This window comes from Aptenodytes forsteri, unplaced genomic scaffold, assembly GCF_000699145.1.
Source record: "Aptenodytes forsteri isolate BGI_AS27 unplaced genomic scaffold, ASM69914v1 Scaffold120, whole genome shotgun sequence".
Taxonomy (NCBI): Eukaryota; Metazoa; Chordata; class Aves; order Sphenisciformes; family Spheniscidae; genus Aptenodytes; species Aptenodytes forsteri.
In genome coordinates this window covers 3,010,130-3,027,930 of record NW_008795938.1, presented here as the reverse complement: position 1 = coordinate 3,027,930, position 17,801 = coordinate 3,010,130, and the positions used below count along the sequence as shown (strand labels likewise).

The window sequence follows — 17,801 nt, the reverse complement described above, 5'->3', positions numbered from 1 at the left end:
TTCTTCCCGCGTCAGGCCTGGAGGGGGGGGCGGCCCTGTCAGGAGGACGGCTGCTAGCGGCGGGAGGGAGCTAGGCCTCTTCCCGTCACCCTTATAGCGGGTCGCCGGGGGTTTCCGCAGCTCTGGGGGAGCAGGCAGGGTCGAAAAGTGGTGGGATTTACCTGAACGTAAAAGAGCAGGGAGCTGGGCTGGGGTTTCCCGGGGCGAAGAGGTCGGGTCTGTTCCCTGGTGAGTGGGGCTGAGGGGGGGTTAAAGCGCCGTAGGTTTGAGCGACTGCTGGAGAATGAGGAAATGGTGCTCGCCCTCCTCAGGTAAATGCTGGGGAAGAAAAAAAGGCAGACTGCGGAAAGAAGAAAATGAAGGAAGGGACCGGCGATGGAGGGCGGACGGAGGTGAGCTGCCCTTGGGCCAGATGAGGTTGTCCTGGTTGCTGTCGTGTGTACTGCTGGCATTGCAGCAGTTCATCCCTCCGAAGTATTTTATCTGGCGTTACAGTTACTCCTTTTCCCACTCTCTCTTATTTCCCAAAGTTTGCCATAAAGTGACTTTGTTGCTTTTTACACCAAGTTGTATTGGTGTAATGGGAGAGCAGCTCAGATTTCCATAGTTGCTGCTTGGTGATGGTTTTCACTGTGCCCGTTTGCACCAGGAGGTAGGCAGCGGATCTCTGGGATGAGGAAAGCCTGCGTAAGGTGCTCTGTGTTTTCCGTCTTCATGGTGGATAAACACAGATACCTCTGACTGCACAGAGAGGGCCAGCTGCTAGCCAGCACTAAGCCTGAGCCAACTGCATAGCTGTATAACCAAGCTGACAGTCCTGATGTCATTACATGATGTGTAGGCTGGAGTCAGTTCCTGTCCAGGTGGCTCAGAGCAGGGGTATTCCCGCAGTTTTTTGACCTAATAAGAAAAATCTATTTTTATGTTGAACTTCTACAGTCTTTTCAAATTGATTTTTACCCTTGTGTAGCTTATTAAACAGGTGTTTAATAAACTATGTAGTAGCTTATTAACGTGTAGTTTATTAAACAGGTGTACAGTGGTACATTTCAAAGTAATAATTTTCATTAAGCTGAAGTCTTATTACTATATAATCAGTACTATATAATTAATCTGTAATAATGATTATTTGTTAGATATAGCACATAATAGGTATGGTCACATAGCTGCTTGTGAAAAGTATATCCATTCTGTTTGCATTCTTGACATAATGTGATATTAGATTAATAATCCATTGATTATTTCCTTTCTCTTTATTCATGATATATAGCTGAATCCCTGGCCTGCATTTATCAATGAGCGTTTAGAGATGTACAATAAACTTAAAGCTGAACATGATGCACTACTTGCAGAAAGAGCTGCAAATGACAGTAAACCCATTAAAGTTACATTACCCGATGGCAAGCAGGTTGATGCTGAATCTTGGAAGACTACTCCTTACCAAATTGCTTGTGGAATTAGGTATGATTCTATTCTGTGATACACTCAGTCATTTTCAGACAGCTCTATGTCTGCAGGTTGTGGCTGTAAGGGTATGGGTAATGTATAATTTCTCTCTTAGTCATTTATCTCAACTCTTCTCAAGGCATCTTGTATATAATAAACTGGAGGTAACCAATAGGGTTTGAGTTTTGGAGTGTAGTTTTTTTGCCTTACGAAGATACAGTTTCTAAAATTAAGAATATAATTGAGATCTTTTAGACACACATTACTTGCATATTTTTTATCCGCAAGTACTGTTGTTGCATTAAGTACTAGTTTGCTAATAAATTTACTCTATCAGATTGAATGTTAGCACATGCAAACCAGTTTGCATTGACCTGGGGAAGATGACTGCTGGGTGATGTTTCAATTGATTTCAGAGAGAGTTAACAGTATGAGTATCTTTCACTTAACTGCATTTTTATTTGCATGGGAGATACCCACCAAAAAGAGCATTGCGCAACTCCGGCTTACTCAAACTTGCTGTGGAGTAGATTTGAACAATGCACACTGGACACCCTGACAGTTAAAAGTACAAAAAATGGGTGATTCCTAGAGGTGAAATGCCTTTTTTTTTTTTTGTGCTTAGGTGCCTTGTCATTGGAACCTTCTTTGCTTTTGTGATTTGGGATCAAGGAAAGGTTTTTTTGCCTAGTGGAAACAAAATTTTAAAGTTACTACATCAGAAATGATATTTGATAATTTTTAGAAGAGAAGCTCTGTCTTTTATTGCAGTAGGATTTTGAAGTCAGGTTAGTACTTTGAGGTGGCTGCCTCTAAGTCAAATATGTTAACAAACGTATCAATGTTGAGTATACAGCACAGTTTTCTTCCCTCATCTCTGAGATGTGAATAACATTTTCATGAATGTTCAAGACTGGCTAAACTGCTCCTTTATTTGGAATTTATTTATGACGTTGTACCCACTCTGAGTACTCCTGAAAATCTTACTCAACATGGAGGGCAAATTTGAGGAACTTCTACTTGCTGATTTCAAAAGATTATATACCATGTATTTATTCTGTAGTCAGGGCTTAGCTGACAACACTGTTATTGCTAAAGTGAACAAGATGGTTTGGGATCTAGACCGTCCTTTGGAGGAGGATTGTACCCTGGAGCTGCTTAAGTTTGAAGATGAAGAGGCTCAAGCAGTGAGTATCTTCTACCAAAATTTGTTTGCCCTTGGATTTGCATTAAACTCGGCCTCCAGTAGTTACTTGCATCTTTACTGTGTTCAAAAGATGAGGAGATGGGAATGGGTTTGCTGTGTAGGTCCATCTGCGTTTTCTAATCTTCCTTACAAGGGCGATATGGTACTGCAGATAATGTACGTTCTTCTGTGTATTTGTAGCCAAGTCTGCTAGCAGTTGCTGTAGTTTATGTCAAGTCTGTTCTCGTTAAAATTTTATATTTGCATATTAATGTAAAGTAGGTGTTTTGAACTGACCTCTTCAACACTGACTTTGAAAACAAGATTGAGTACAAAAGTACTGTCTGTGTACAATCATAAAGGTACTGAGTAGGCTGCTCTTTTACTTTGAACATGCAAAAGTACATACTTTATTTTGGCTACTCATTCAGATAAATGTGGATAGCCAGTAAATTTGTAAATACTCTCTTTAGAAAAAATCATTTGGTACAAGAAGCTGTCAGTCAAACTCATCACAGAGGTCTTGCATTCAAACTTAGGGTTTTCATATTGGCTGAATGAGGGCTGCTGCGAGATAGATGTTTTCAGGTCTGTGCAAATAAAAGCAGACTGAAGTGCTATAGATTTGGTTTTAATTTGTCAAAACTTCAGGTGTACTACAAGATGGAGTGTAATTTTTAACTTTATGAACTGTTCTACTTCAGTGCAGGATTTCCCATGCGTAAAATCTTTGGATTAGGACCACAGCCTTATGTTGAAAGCGCACCTTTTGGTCTTTATGCAGAGCTGATTGATTGAAGTTCATAGAAAAAAAAGTTTCTGAATCAGTTTCCTGACTTCTTGGCAATAATTGAATCATTTCAACAATAGTTGAAAATAAGAATTATTTGCTACCAGGCTGTAAACAATTTTGCAGTGTTACTTTTTGGAAATATTGGTGCTTAAGATGAGAGTGTTGCTGGGCAGGTCAGTTCTGTTCTACAGACTGCTCTAATGTGGGATCTGCATCAAGTATCCTTAAAAGCAAGTGTTTCAGAAAAGGTTTTAAATAAAATACTCAGAAATGCATTGTGCGTATTCAGACTGATCCTCTCTTTTTTTACTTCCATTAGGTATATTGGCACTCAAGTGCTCACATAATGGGTGAAGCTATGGAGCGAATCTATGGTGGCTGTTTGTGCTATGGCCCACCAATAGAAAATGGATTCTATTATGACATGTTCCTTGAGGAAGGGTAGGTTTTGTATTTTTCTTTTTAGGAGCTGGGGGATGGCAGTCACAGCAAAATTTCTGTTACCTGCTTGTTTCTGGAACAAAGTCATCTGCACTACTGCAGATTGCTTTGTTCTTTGCAGTGTGTCCCATCCACAAGTTAGTGTATTGCAACTGGATCAGAAATTGCAAGTGGAAGCAAGAATGATTCACTTTTTTGTGTGTGTTTATTTTAGGGGCGTATCAAGTAATGACTTCTCTGCTTTGGAAACATTATGCAAAAAGATAATGAAGGAAAAACAAGTCTTTGAAAGACTGGAAGTTAAGAAGGAAACCCTACTTGAAATGTTTAAGGTAGGCTGTTTTTAGAGGGTTGTTTCTAGCATCGTGCAGTTACTCTCTAAGTATTTGTAGCTTTAGTCGCATGTTCTGTTAGTCGTAGAGGATGGTCTGTCAATTTAACTTTTTAAGGTGATACGTTCTTATAAGCTCATTTGTGATATTTAACAAAAAAAATGAGTGAAGGTGTAATTTTTAGGTTTTCAGGAATGTGCATTAGATTTTCTGCACCCATTCTTCCCCTGGGTGACCTTCGCAAAATCTTTGAAGCCACATTTTTCATTTATTTCTGACAGGTGTAAGTTTGCAATATATTACATGCAATTATGTTATATGCCTATATTATATTGGCTGTTAGTAAAATGCTGTGGTGATACTATAACTGCATGTGCTGATGCATTCAGAAAGCTTCATAAAACATTTTTTAGAATGAGGACTTCTGAGAAAGTCCAAGCAACACTAAAAGCTGATCCTTTCTCTTTAGTACCTAGCTGCAAATAATTTTCTGGCATTCCTGAGATAGATGTTACTCAGTTTTCTCTGTTAGGACATTAGGAGAATCATAGTGTCATTCAGGTTGGAAGGTGCCTCCGTAGGTCTCCAGTCCAAGCTCACGCAGAGGACGTGGGGTCAGTGTTGAAGTCAGACCAGGTTTCTGAGGGCTTGTCCAGCTGGGCCTTCAAAACCTCTAAGGATGGAGACTACACAGGCTGCTCTCTGGGCAGCTTGCTCCACTACTTGACTATCTGTCTGTCTGTCTGTCTTTCTTTCATAATCCTCTTTTGATGCAGCATAGCATCAGGTTTGCAAATAATTTAAACTGCTGGCCAGTTCTCTTGCTTAACAAGTAGTTAACAAATATGTGTGCTGCTTTTCTTTTCAGTATAATAAATTCAAGTGTCGCATCCTGAATGAGAAGGTCAATACTCCAACTACAACAGTATACAGGTAATTATGCACGCACCATAATGTTGCTGGATATATCTTTCTAGGATGAAATATACCAAATTCATGTTTTCCTATTCTTAGGTGTGGTCCCTTGATAGATTTATGCAGAGGGCCTCATGTCAGACATACTGGCAAGATAAAGACCATAAAAATTCATAAGGTAACTGCTGAAACTGCTTTCGAAAAATGTTTTCATTGAAAATGTGTTGCTGTCTTTGGGCAATACTATGGTGGCTTATCCAAGAATGTACTGTGAAATGGGTAACCTGGCCAAAAACTCAGTGTAACAAATTGGGAAAGGGTTGTGTGCTAGAATGATATTCAAACGGTGTGAAGCCCAATTAGGTGTCCAGGGCCTGCACTCCTAGCACAGATAGGAGCGTGAATGTGGTTTAAGGCTTGGTTGAACTGTATCAACTATAGCTGAGTGTGAATAAACAGTTGGAATAGGATGGCTACACGGAGAGCAAATAGGCTTTAAAAAAAGACAAGAGAGAGCTTGAAACCATTTTTACATATTCTGTTCACCTGTTCTTTCTGGATTTTTCTAATCAGTGCTCTGAATTTAAGATGAAAACTCTTCTTATGCCTTAGTTGTTCTACGTTAAGTATAGTGATTTATTAATAATTGCATGCCTTTTCATAGCAGGCAGTAGTACTAAAATGTGGAGGCTCCTTTTTCTTCAATGTTTCATTTATTTTTTGCATGCAGAATTCTTCTACCTATTGGGAAGGCAAGGCTGATATGGAATCCCTCCAGCGGATCTATGGAATTTCATTCCCAGATGCAAAAATGCTGAAGGAATGGGAGAAATTCCAGGAGGAGGCTAAAAGCAGAGATCACAGAAAAATTGGGCGGGTGAGACAGTTTTTCTGGTAACGTATTTCACAAACACTGTGTGGATGTAACCCCTTAACTAGAAGCATCTCGAAGACAGCGTATACTTGCCACAACCAAGATGTGACACAATTGTATTTTCAGTTAAGTTGCAAAGTCAGGTACTTTTCTCTCGAAGAGCATCAAAAGTCCTAAAGCAAATAACTTCTTTTTAGCCTTTTCGCTGTTCTAAACATGATGACATCCTTATTCCACAGATCAATCAGAACAAAACATGAACACTTCGGTCTACAAAACATGAACACTTAGTCTGCAGGCAGTGGTCATTCCTATGCAGTTTCCTGCAGCGTGTTCACTCACAGTTCTTTTCTTCTGTGTGATTTCAGAATCTGTAATACATTCTATGGTTTTTTGGTTGGTTGGTTTTTGGTTTTGTTTTCTAGATGGAAACCCCGGTCAGATAATTGATAGTCCTGAACACTATTACAAGGTCTGCTGCTAGGATATCAGGAAAATATACAGAAGAATTCACTATATGCAGTCCTCAAGCATGTGCAGTTTTTCACAACATTAGCCAACTACAGTTCACACATTCAGTTGTGTGCAAATAATTAGAGAGTTGCAGAAGCAGAACTAAACACTACTTGTCAATGTACAAAGGGAGCTGTGGGGGCACAGTTAGGAGTTACACATAAACGTGAAGTTTTGGAGCATCAGTAATGAAACAGGAAACAACAATCTCCTTCCCCATAAGTACTGATGGAGATAGAAATACTAGTGAAAATGTGTCTGATCTATTGATGCTGCTTTTTTTTTTTAGTGTTTTTTTTAAAAAACTTTCATTAGTGATACCCAGTCAGTCAGTAATTCATTTGTGAATGTTAAGTGAAAAACGTGGTGTACAAATACTAAGTTTTTCAAATACTATTTTTGTGCAGGACCAAGAACTGTTTTTCTTTCATGAGCTCAGCCCTGGTAGCTGTTTTTTCTTGCCAAAAGGAGCTTACATTTATAACACATTAATTGAATTCATCCGGGTAAGTAATGTCTTTTGGAAATCTTATAGAAGAAATAGCTTAATTTTAGAAAAATATGTAACAGCATGCTACATATAATAGTACTAACAGCCCTTCATTTCAAGTTAGTTTGATCTCTTAGTTCTGTAAGCCACGGAACTAAAGAAACCTGGTTTCTTTGTATTGGTCTTGTCACAATCTCTGCTAAGTTATGTTTTTATCAATACTTTATACCTGCAGTTAAAGCAGTCATAATGATGCTTTATGTTCTTTGACATCTAATAGTACAGCTAAGCTCACACTACAGCTGTTCCATTGATGCATATTGACTTGTTTTAATAAACTTACTAAATTTGGCCTTGTAGAATTATTTTTTATGAAATTATGTGTAGAAGAAAAAAATCCTGATCTTCCTGTTGTAATATTTAAAGTCTGTCTTACTATGGTATATTTGGGCTGCAATGTACTATCAAGTGTCATTGAATAATTAGAGACTGCTGCTTTGCTTGCAGGGAAGAAACTTGTTCTTCTTGCTTACTACAAAGGGATTGTTTGGGGGGAAGGTGGTGCTGGTGGAAGGGATGTATCCTGGCACGTCCAACTTGAATTTTTCTCTCCTCTTCCTCTTCTCTCTTCCTCTTCTCTTCTCGAGTCATGGACTTTTGTAGGGCAGCATGTCTATATTTTTATGGCTGCAGACTGAAGTCTTGCGTACCATTACTTTCATTTGCTTTATTAGTTATTTTATGTACTGGGTTTCTTGTTTCAGAGTGAGTATCGAAAACGTGGATTCCAGGAGGTTGTCACTCCAAATGTTTTCAACAGCAAACTATGGATGACTTCAGGGCACTGGCAGCATTACAGTGACAACATGTTTTCCTTTGAAGTGGAGAAAGAAATCTTTGCTCTGAAGCCTATGAACTGTCCAGGGCACTGGTAAATACATAGCAAATCCAGTTTACCAAAGATGATGCTGATTAAAAAAAAAAAAAGTCTGTTTCTTTTGCCTGCTTAATTGTAAAGATGGCTATCTTCAGGTATCCAGATGTGACATGCTGTCAGGAGTGATGTAATTATGAGTCTTGCTGTCTACATGCTCTCTTTACTTGAGACACTGAGAAATGTCATTTTTCCATCATTACAGTGACTGTGTTTTAGACCTGAAGCTTACCTTGGTACTATGAAACCTGGATATCCAAAATAGATACTGGGGCATTGTCAATTTTGTGGCAACTTAGGCATTCAGGTTTTAATGCTCAGTTTTAGGAGCTGTTTTATCTTCTCTCTGTGAGGTGGGGGAAGCCTACCAGCTATAAAAGGATATCTGCATTTGTTTTCCTGACAAAACTAGATCTGAATGATGGTTGTATTCAGATTACATCATTGGCATTATGGGCATCTGCTTAGGTACTGGCTGCTCCTCATTGGCTGTTCTTTGCAGAATTTTGATTCTGAATGAGCTTCAAGTAATAAACTTTTCCTTCAGCCTTATGTTTGATCATCGTCCAAGATCATGGCGTGAGCTGCCATTACGGTTGGCTGATTTTGGTGTTCTGCATCGCAATGAACTGTCAGGAGCTCTTACAGGACTCACTCGAGTACGTCGGTTCCAGCAGGACGATGCTCACATATTCTGTGCTATGGAGCAGGTATGGGCTGCTGTTAAATGAAATTGGGTATTAAAATCAGATTAACTGATTTTTCCATATTTGAGACTTTTTTCCTATTCTCATAAAGATTGAAGAGGAGATAAGAGTTGTCTGCATGCTCTCTTTACTTGAGACACTGAGAAATGTCATTTTTCCATCATTACAGTGACTGTGTTTTAGACCTGAAGATTACCTTGGTACTATGAAATGGATATCCAAAATAGATACTGGGGCATTGTCAATTTTGTGGCAACTTAGGCATTCAGGTTTTAATGCTCAGTTTTAGGAGCTGTTTTATCTTCTCTCTGTGAGGTGGGGGAAGCCTACCAGCTATAAAAGGATATCTGCATTTGTTTTCCTGACAAAACTAGATCTGAATGATGGTTGTATTCAGATTACATCATTGGCATTATGGGCATCTGCTTAGGTACTGGCTGCTCCTCATTGGCTGTTCTTTGCAGAATTTTGATTCTGAATGAGCTTCAAGTAATAAACTTTTCCTTCAGCCTTATGTTTGATCATCGTCCAAGATCATGGCGTGAGCTGCCATTACGGTTGGCTGATTTTGGTGTTCTGCATCGCAATGAACTGTCAGGAGCTCTTACAGGACTCACTCGAGTACGTCGGTTCCAGCAGGACGATGCTCACATATTCTGTGCTATGGAGCAGGTATGGGCTGCTGTTAAATGAAATTGGGTATTAAAATCAGATTAACTGATTTTTCCATATTTGAGACTTTTTTCCTATTCTCATAAAGATTGAAGAGGAGATAAAGAGTTGTCTGCAGTTCTTGCGTACTGTGTATGATGTCTTTGGATTTTCCTTTAAACTGAATCTCTCCACTCGTCCTGAAAAGTACCTGGGAGATATTGAAGTGTGGAATCAAGCTGAAAAGGTAAACAGTAGTTTTATTAACTTTTTATATGAAAGCAAGGCTGCAGCTGGAAGTCCTGTAAGAACATACTGCCTTCTGGGAGGTACAGTGACAGCTGGTCATGAGCAATATAACTTTAATAACTGTCTTCAATTCAGTCTGGCTGCTGTAAATAGCTTAGTCTCCATACAGAAGCAATCTCCGCGTCAGAATCAAATTATCTCTCTCCTCTCCCTCCTTGTATTTTTTTGATAATTAAAAAAAAAAAAAAAAGAACCAATTCTGGCAGCCCCTGTAATAAGACTTAGAGCCATCTTCCAAAAGCTGGGTTGCTTTCATGATTAAAGGGATGGGGTTAGCCCCTGCAGGTGCAATGCTGGGGAGGAGATAGGGCAGGAATAGACATCAGTTGTATCAGGGTGGATCCCCTCTCAATATTATCTACAAACTTTGAATCTAGCATAAAAATTTCTTGCATCTTAGCTAATGCTGCTTGTTTGGCCTCTTCCAAAAGGAATGCATTGATTTTGTTGGTTTAAATTTGGACTAATTTTTTTTTTTTAGCTGGGGCTCTTCCAAAACTTTCCCTTTTAAGAAAATAAATGAGTTGCAGCAGTAACTGAGAAGTACAGAGAATTGGTAGCGTCACGTATCTGTAGCAGCATGCTGATCTGATGCTGTAACATGGAAAGACAGCAAATGTTTGAAAAACAGTGAGTGTATGTGTCCTTTATCTCTAGCAACTGGAAAACAGCCTCAATGACTTTGGTGAGAAGTGGGAGTTAAACCCTGGTGATGGAGCTTTCTATGGACCTAAGGTTAGTATGTTGCTAACCCCTAGCTGGGTTAGGCTTTTAGTTCTGTTTGGATGAGGCAGACGAAAGTTACACAATTCCTCGCTTTCCATTGATACTACCGTAATCTTGGCAGTAGGGGTAGCATGCAAATACTGTTCTTTGCAGTATAGTGGATGAGCAGAAAAAAACTCAGAGTCTTCATGTGTTTACAAAATGATGCTAAATGTTGCTTTCCCCAGAAAGACAAGTGTTGGGCATCTATTTGTGCAGAATGTTTGCCAGATGACTTCAAATAGATACCTGATGGAGACAAAGTCTCCCATCTAGTTAGCATTCTGCTCTAAGTTAATTAAACAAATATAGATGGACACTAAATGCTGTTAATACATAAAGAATGTTTTTCATATCTTACTATGAGAAAGGGGGAGAAAATAGTACGGTGATGCTCTTGGGTTTTATTCGTGATCTTCTTGGTAAAGACAACTGCTATTTTTCACTTATTGTCCTGCACATTCCCTTCCAGTGTAACATTATAACTAAGTTTTTCAATGTCAGTATGCATTTCTAAAGCATTGGTGCTTTTTAGGTTTGGCTGGAGGTTATAGAACAAAACTGATACCTAAACTGATGACCTGGTACAAGCCGAGATTGTTAAGAGCTGGGATTAGGAAGAGGGGATTTCTTTTATAGTATCTAATACCATTTTAAGATGCTGTATGGCTGAAATTTTGTGTTTTTCCAGATACATAAACTCTGACATACTTGAGAGAGAAATAATACTCTGTGATCCTGGTTTTCACATAGCTTTAACACTCATTTCATTAATTAAACCCAGTTTACATGTATGAACTATTTGCTGCTTAAACAGAGCTGATTGGTTTAGTGGGAGACATGAACAGAAGGTGGCACTGTAAGATCTGTATTATCACAGCAATTGCTGCATTAGAAGTAATCCTTTGGGCAGTATGTGAATGCTAAGTCATGACAAAAACAAAAATAAAATTACTGGTAAAACAAATTTTTGAAAAATGTTGCTTTTACTGGCACAGTTTTGTAGCTACATTGAGTTGCTGGTGGGTTTTGGTGTTTTAAAAAGCCCCTTGCATTGGTTTTGTGGTTTTGTTGGGTTTTTTTAAAGCTGTCTCTTCAGTTTGCACAGATTAAGTAGGGCTTTCCAGAAATTTCCTGATATCTTTGAGCATAAGGACAGAGAGTCTTACAAAATTAATTGTAAATCTTTTCCTAATAAACCTACACTACATTTATGTCTATATTCAGTCATCTAGTAAACTGATTCTGATTTCTCTCTTTGTATGCCAGTTGAATCAATTTCATTTTATGGGTTGTAGGTGAAAGGTGTTATAGCAGCTAATCATTCATAATGTGAAATGCAAACAAGATTTAGTAATTTCCTCAGTTGATTTGAAAGAAGGCAAATATCTACAGGAACCTTTGCTAACCTTAATTAACTTTATACTTGCTCCTAACACACTCTAGCCAAAGTAAGGTGAGCAAACGTGTAGCGTTTTGCACTGGTTTTAATGGAAACTAGTTAAAATTACATTTTTAAGTTAAGCTCTACATCTAGGGTACCTTTAAACTACTTGGATTTTTTATTTTCTACTCTCTAACTGGGTGATTTGAAATTAAAGAAGGTTGTGAATAATTTATTTTGATAGAAGCTCTTTGGTGAGTAGTTGAAATATGATAAACTCTGGCTTCTGAATGCAAAATTGAAAGACATTTAGAACTTCAGTTAATAAAACACTGATCTGTTTGTTTGATACATAAATTAAAATAAGGCACACAGCCCCAACATTTACCAGCCATACTGGTAAAATGATGACTAAGAGAACAACGTGATAAATAAATGAGGTCGGGACACTATAAATCTACTGTTTTCTATCCATCTCTCTGTCTAACTTCTATTATAAGTGTACTCAGGATTAAAGTCTAAGATGCAATAGAAAGAATACGCTTGACTGTAGATGCTCCTAGTCAGAACAAGCGTAATTGATTAATACGATCCCTACTGGCAAGTGGACTATTTAGCAGTAGGATTCTCGTCCCAAGTTCATGCCCTGAATTTGTAACATAAGCTACAAAGTATTCAAATACTGCATAATAAAGCAGTGTAAGTTTGCCAGTTTGAGGTTGAAGAAATCTCATTTTTGGTGAGACATGTTCAGTTCTGATCTTGCACTTGCACTTAGGTGCTGCTGAATTCATTCAGTGAAAAGGCCCATGAAAGTCCCAGATTGAAATTCAATAAATAGTCTGAGGTATTAAAGGTAGTTCCCCCCTGAAGCAATGTCCCTCTACTTGCTCACCCTGTTTTTAGCTCTAACATTTTTTGCATCAGAACCTGCAAATCATTTAAGTCCTAATGTAGGCTGAAGTAAAAGTATGTTGTCTAAAACCACATATAGTTCCTCTGCATTGAGTGAAACCTTCCATCTTAAAATAGTGAGTTTGCTTTCAGAGAGGCATGCTTGTATCTTACACTGTAGTAAAAGTTTGTGTCTTGTTTCGAAGATTGACATTCAGATTAAAGATGCCATTGGCCGCTACCACCAATGTGCTACAATCCAGCTCGACTTCCAGCTGCCAGTCAGATTTAACCTCACCTTTGTCAGGTAAGCACAGAGGCTGGTGGTTTTAATTGCTATATAATCTAACTTTCCTGTCAGTTACAGGCATGTTTACATCAAGAAAAAACCTTATATTTAAAAAAACCACACCTTTCTTCACAGCCATGATGGTAATGACAAAACAAGACCAGTTATCATTCACCGGGCTATCTTGGGATCTGTGGAGAGAATGATTGCCATTCTAACTGAAAACTATGGAGGCAAATGGTAACGTTGAAAAGTAGATTTATTATTCCAGTTTGAGCAAACACTTTAGGTAGAAGAGAAATTAGCCCCAAGAATCAAGAGGGTTGGTTCTACTTGCTTGCCGAAGAGACATGCCGTAGGTGTACCACAGGGCAATTCCTCCTGAACCACCTTCCTTAGATATTTAGTAATTCTAGACATGGTAGCCTCTACATGATACCACCCATACAGGTGCAGCATACAGCTTGTTTGCCCAAGGTGTGTATCTCTCAAGTTTGCTTTTGCAGCTGGGCTGCCTTGCAGTGAGTCATTTATATAGGTCATCTTTACCTGCCTGCAGTATAATACCTGACGGGGATGACCCCTCTGATTATAACAAGACTCAAATGTAAATGTTTTCCCATGATTAGTTAGTAGTAAGCTCAACAACTCTATTATGATTGTTGTCTGTTGTAAAACACAACTTGAATCTTCAGGTCAGAAAGTACCTTTGTCTACACTGCAATTCTTTTAGACAGTTCTTTTTGGGAGATAAATTGTAACAAGTATAGGGCTGTCATCACCTCTGAACTCAATCTAAGCAGCTGGCTTTATGAATCTCTTGTGTAGATTTTAGTCCTATCTGTTAAGAGGATTTTTCATGCTAAAAAAATACTGAAAGCTTTAACCTCACCTTTGTCAGCCATGACGGTAATGACAAGACAAGACCAGTTATCATTCACCGGGCTATCTTGGGATCTGTGGAGAGAATGATTGCCATTCTAACTGAAAACTATGAAGGCAAATGGCCACTCTGGCTGTCCCCACAGCAGGTAATGGTGGTACCAGTGGGACCAACGTGTGATGAGTATGCTCAAAAGGTGATGTATATGGTTTGGGGGCTTTTTTTCCCAATATACTGTATTTAGTTGGGATACTTGGTTATTAATGATTAACAGTATTTATCCCAGATAAATGTTATAAGTCTTTGCATATTACATTGTATCATTTTTATATTACAGTGACAATTAGCTGCTGAAGTTGTAGATGTATCTTAAAGAGGACCTGAAATACATTTTGTGTATCTAAACAACAAATGCTGATCTTTGTGAGGCTTTTATTTTTGGAAAACTTAGGTTTTTTCTCTAGCTCAAAAGCTGTCTTACCCTTCAGGTTCTAGTCTCCCATGGCCATGTGCATCTTGCAAAAGCAGTAAGAAAGATGAAGATGGGTCTCTGCATATTTAGCATCCAGCAGACCTTCTCCTGTATTTCTTTCAAGCGCATTATACATAAATAAAATCTTCTAATCAGAAAGCTCCACCATCCTGCTGCCTTTCACAATATCAAACTCAAATCACTATTCAGCCCAAAACATTAGATATTCACATCACTGCTTAGTTACTCAGTGTGTATGTACTTGCATGATAGCTGACCTGTTTTCATTTCTTGAACTGGGCTCATCTCCAACGCCTGAGCCAATGACGATGCCTTTGTTTTAGGGGTCAGATAAGCTTGACTGGCTTAAGTCTACAAGTCATAAATAGTTCATTGTCGTGAATATCCTATAGTGACAGTTCAAATACTTTTTCTCCTAGGTCAGGCAGCACTTCCACGATGCTGGATTAATGGCAGATGTTGATGTAGATCCTGGGTGCACGCTGAACAAGAAGATCAGAAATGCTCAGCTTGCACAGTATAACTTTATTCTGGGTAATGTATAGTGCATTTGTTACCTTATCCTGGCTGACTTTCTTGCATAGGTCATAGGATTTGATCTTTCTTCTGTGAGCAAGGCAGAGAGTGGTAGTCAGTGTTCTAGGTCGCTTTGCTCCTAAGAGTCTCCATCCCAGAGAGCCTCTCCTGCCTGCATGATAGGCATTCCTGGCTTGTATAGCTGTCACTGGAAGGAGGTCACTGTGGCCCAAGGCATTACTGCTGCTTTAGAAAAAGGTCTTTGCTGTCTTCTGGTCAGCAATGTGGAGTCATATATAAAATCTCTTGCCCTTTGTCAGTCAGATTGTTAAGCGATTTTTCCATCCCCCCCAATAACATATGCTCTTGTTTCAAGTGTAGCAAAAGTACCACCATATTTTCACTGCATTCAGCTGTGGTGTACTTCTGAGCTATACACGCATGCATAGGAGAAGACTATTCCACGAGAGGGTGACGCAGGGACAACTAGAAACTGACCCTGAAGTATGTGATTTGAAGAACCACGCTAGTCATGTCATGTAAATTGAGGCTCTAGCATTGACCCTAAAACTGTCTGGGATCCATTAGAGTAGAAGGAGCCTTTGACAGAGAAACTCTACCCTCAGAGTAATTGATAGAATCATGAATAAAGTTGTTCTGTTCTTTAAAACCTTAAGCATGTGATACAGATAAGACACAACCACATTTTACCTTCAAGACACAAACAAATGATCAGTCTATCAGGGAAAAAAATCTCACCTAATTTATGCTCAGAGGTTGTTTCAAAGAGTTGTCCCACTGAATGTAGATTGGGTACCAGAGAAATACAATCTCCTCTAGCAACCTCCAAGTATATTATATAAAATTTAGATTAGTAATGAGACATACATATATTATTTTGGTATCTGTATCTTAATGTTTAAGTAAAATAGCTTTGGGATTTGCCAATAAACTGTCTTGCTGTTTCTGTAAAGAAAACAAATAGCTATTGGTTATTTACAATCAAGTTGTCTTTCTAATCTTTGCCCGTGGAGTACTCCATGTATATTTCTCATTTTGACTTTGTAGTTCTCTCTAATAAGAAGTCAGTTAAGCTGGACTTACTGGGTTTACTTTTCTCTTTACTCATATTTTGCTAAGTTGCTGTTCATAACATACTAAAACCTACTAAATTATATGAGATTAAATAGGGCTATTGGGTGTTACAGATCTAGGTGGGGGGAGATGGGAGGAGGGCAAAGAAGGATTTGATGTGCTGGTTGGTAAGCTTTTCAGAATGTTTGTTTAGTATGCCTAAGTTTTAAGGGAATGGGGGGAAAAAAGAGCTTGCTAAATCTTAAGTTCATTCCTTTGCATCTTGGTTGTTTCTAGTTGTTGGTGAAAAGGAGAAGGTGAGTGGAACAGTTAACATCCGCACCCGAGATAACAAGGTGCATGGTGAGCGTACAATTGCAGACACTGTGGAGAGACTGCTGGAACTGAAATGCTCTCGCTCCAGACAAGCTGAAGAGGAATTTTAACGCCATCTGCTCTACCTGGCATAAAAAAAGATTCTAGTTTTCCTAATTCAGTTAACACAGAGTTTTTGTGCTGAACCAGATTTGAAATATATTTCAAATGACCTCTTGCTCATTTTAGCAGAGATTTTTCTTTAGTCAGAAATGTCTCTTTTTATAAAAATCAATTTTTCACAAACTTCGAAGTAAAATTTCCTGGCCTCTGAGGAATGACAGATGAAGCAAGATGAAATGACTTCCTGTGACTGCAAGGGAAAATGGAAATGTTAATCAGGGATACCCATAGCATTCGAACTACCCTGTTAAGAATAAAATACATGTTGATAACAAATGTTTTTCATGAAAGTTAAACGAAAGACCTCAGGCTTAAGAAACCACATAGTAACCATGTGCTGTAGCAGCTTTTAGAGTGTCTCCTTTAGCAAGGAAAGTGATACCTTGCAGTCTTGTCTGCTGGTCTTACACCAATTAAATGTATTGACTCTGAACAGTTCCCAGTCACATAAAAGGGGAAATGAAGAGAGGTCTCCCACTTCCATAGTGGTTGGTGCCTCTGGGAGTGTCTCAGCTCTCACTGCGTGACACTCCGGACACGGGGCCGTCTGCCACAGAGCACCGAGCTGCTAACCAAAGCCAACTATACCCTTTTCCAAAGGCAGTATCTGAAATGTGCTGGCTCTACGGGTAAGGTCGTTGTAGCTGTAGAAGGGGGAATAAGACTGTCTGGAAGAGGTAGGGCATAGCAGGGCCAAAGAAGCAGCTAAGAAAACTGGGATTCCTGGGAACAGAGAGTGTTTCTATTCTTAATCCTTGAGCTGTCCTTTCAGTAAGGCTGTATATGTCACAGCAGAAACAAGAACGTACCGAACTGAAAAGGGTAATGATTATTTTCTTAAGACAAATGCTATTTTTCAATTTAATAGGTACAGTCCCCTTCAGTGGAACACTGCTTTCCCAAGCCTCTGGTCCAGGGCATCACATACTCAATTAGCAGCCCCTCCTATCTCACAGTTGAGGGATCTCATCAATTGGTTTTGGGTTTGGTTTCTTGGGGTTTGGGGTTTTTTTTGCACATCTGGCTGACAAGAGGCAAAGATCTGTCACTGATGAAAAATAAAATCATGGTCTGAGGGTTTGGGGTTTTTTTTGTTGTTGGTGGTGTTAATCTTAACTGACCTGAACAGCTTCCAAAGGTGGTTGATAACTGTTCCTTTAAAAAGAAAGCTATTGCTACAGCCTTAGCAAAGATCAGGCAAGTCTGAGGACAGGTTTGAACCATCCTGTCTTTTGAACACCTCCAAGTCTCGCCCTTTCCTTTATTATCTGGGCAGAAGCATATAATCTAGCCTTTTCTCACCTATCTTTCTCACGGGTGATGGTAATGTTATATCAGCACTTGAACCCATTGTGAACTCAGTCTCACCAGACCACAACCCCAGCAACTTCTAGCAAAATCTATTTCCTCCTCC

General features: G+C 39.0%; 1 protein-coding gene across 1 annotated transcript; it reads left to right on the top strand.

Annotated features, from left to right (window-relative positions):
- The first annotated feature begins 314 nt into the window (after nucleotides 1–314).
- TARS (threonyl-tRNA synthetase) lies at nucleotides 315–16,447 on the top strand. The gene is made up of 17 exons (XM_019473641.1): nucleotides 315–392; nucleotides 1,271–1,461; nucleotides 2,510–2,633; nucleotides 3,745–3,866; nucleotides 4,081–4,198; nucleotides 5,067–5,131; nucleotides 5,213–5,291; nucleotides 5,844–5,990; nucleotides 6,908–7,006; nucleotides 7,755–7,921; nucleotides 8,472–8,634; nucleotides 9,392–9,529; nucleotides 10,249–10,326; nucleotides 12,841–12,941; nucleotides 13,825–14,002; nucleotides 14,719–14,833; nucleotides 16,187–16,447. Exons 1-17 carry the CDS (start codon nucleotides 357–359, stop codon nucleotides 16,333–16,335), a joined length of 2,070 nt encoding a protein of 689 aa, XP_019329186.1. The 5' UTR covers nucleotides 315–356; the 3' UTR covers nucleotides 16,336–16,447.
- Nucleotides 16,448–17,801: the final 1,354 nt, after the last annotated feature.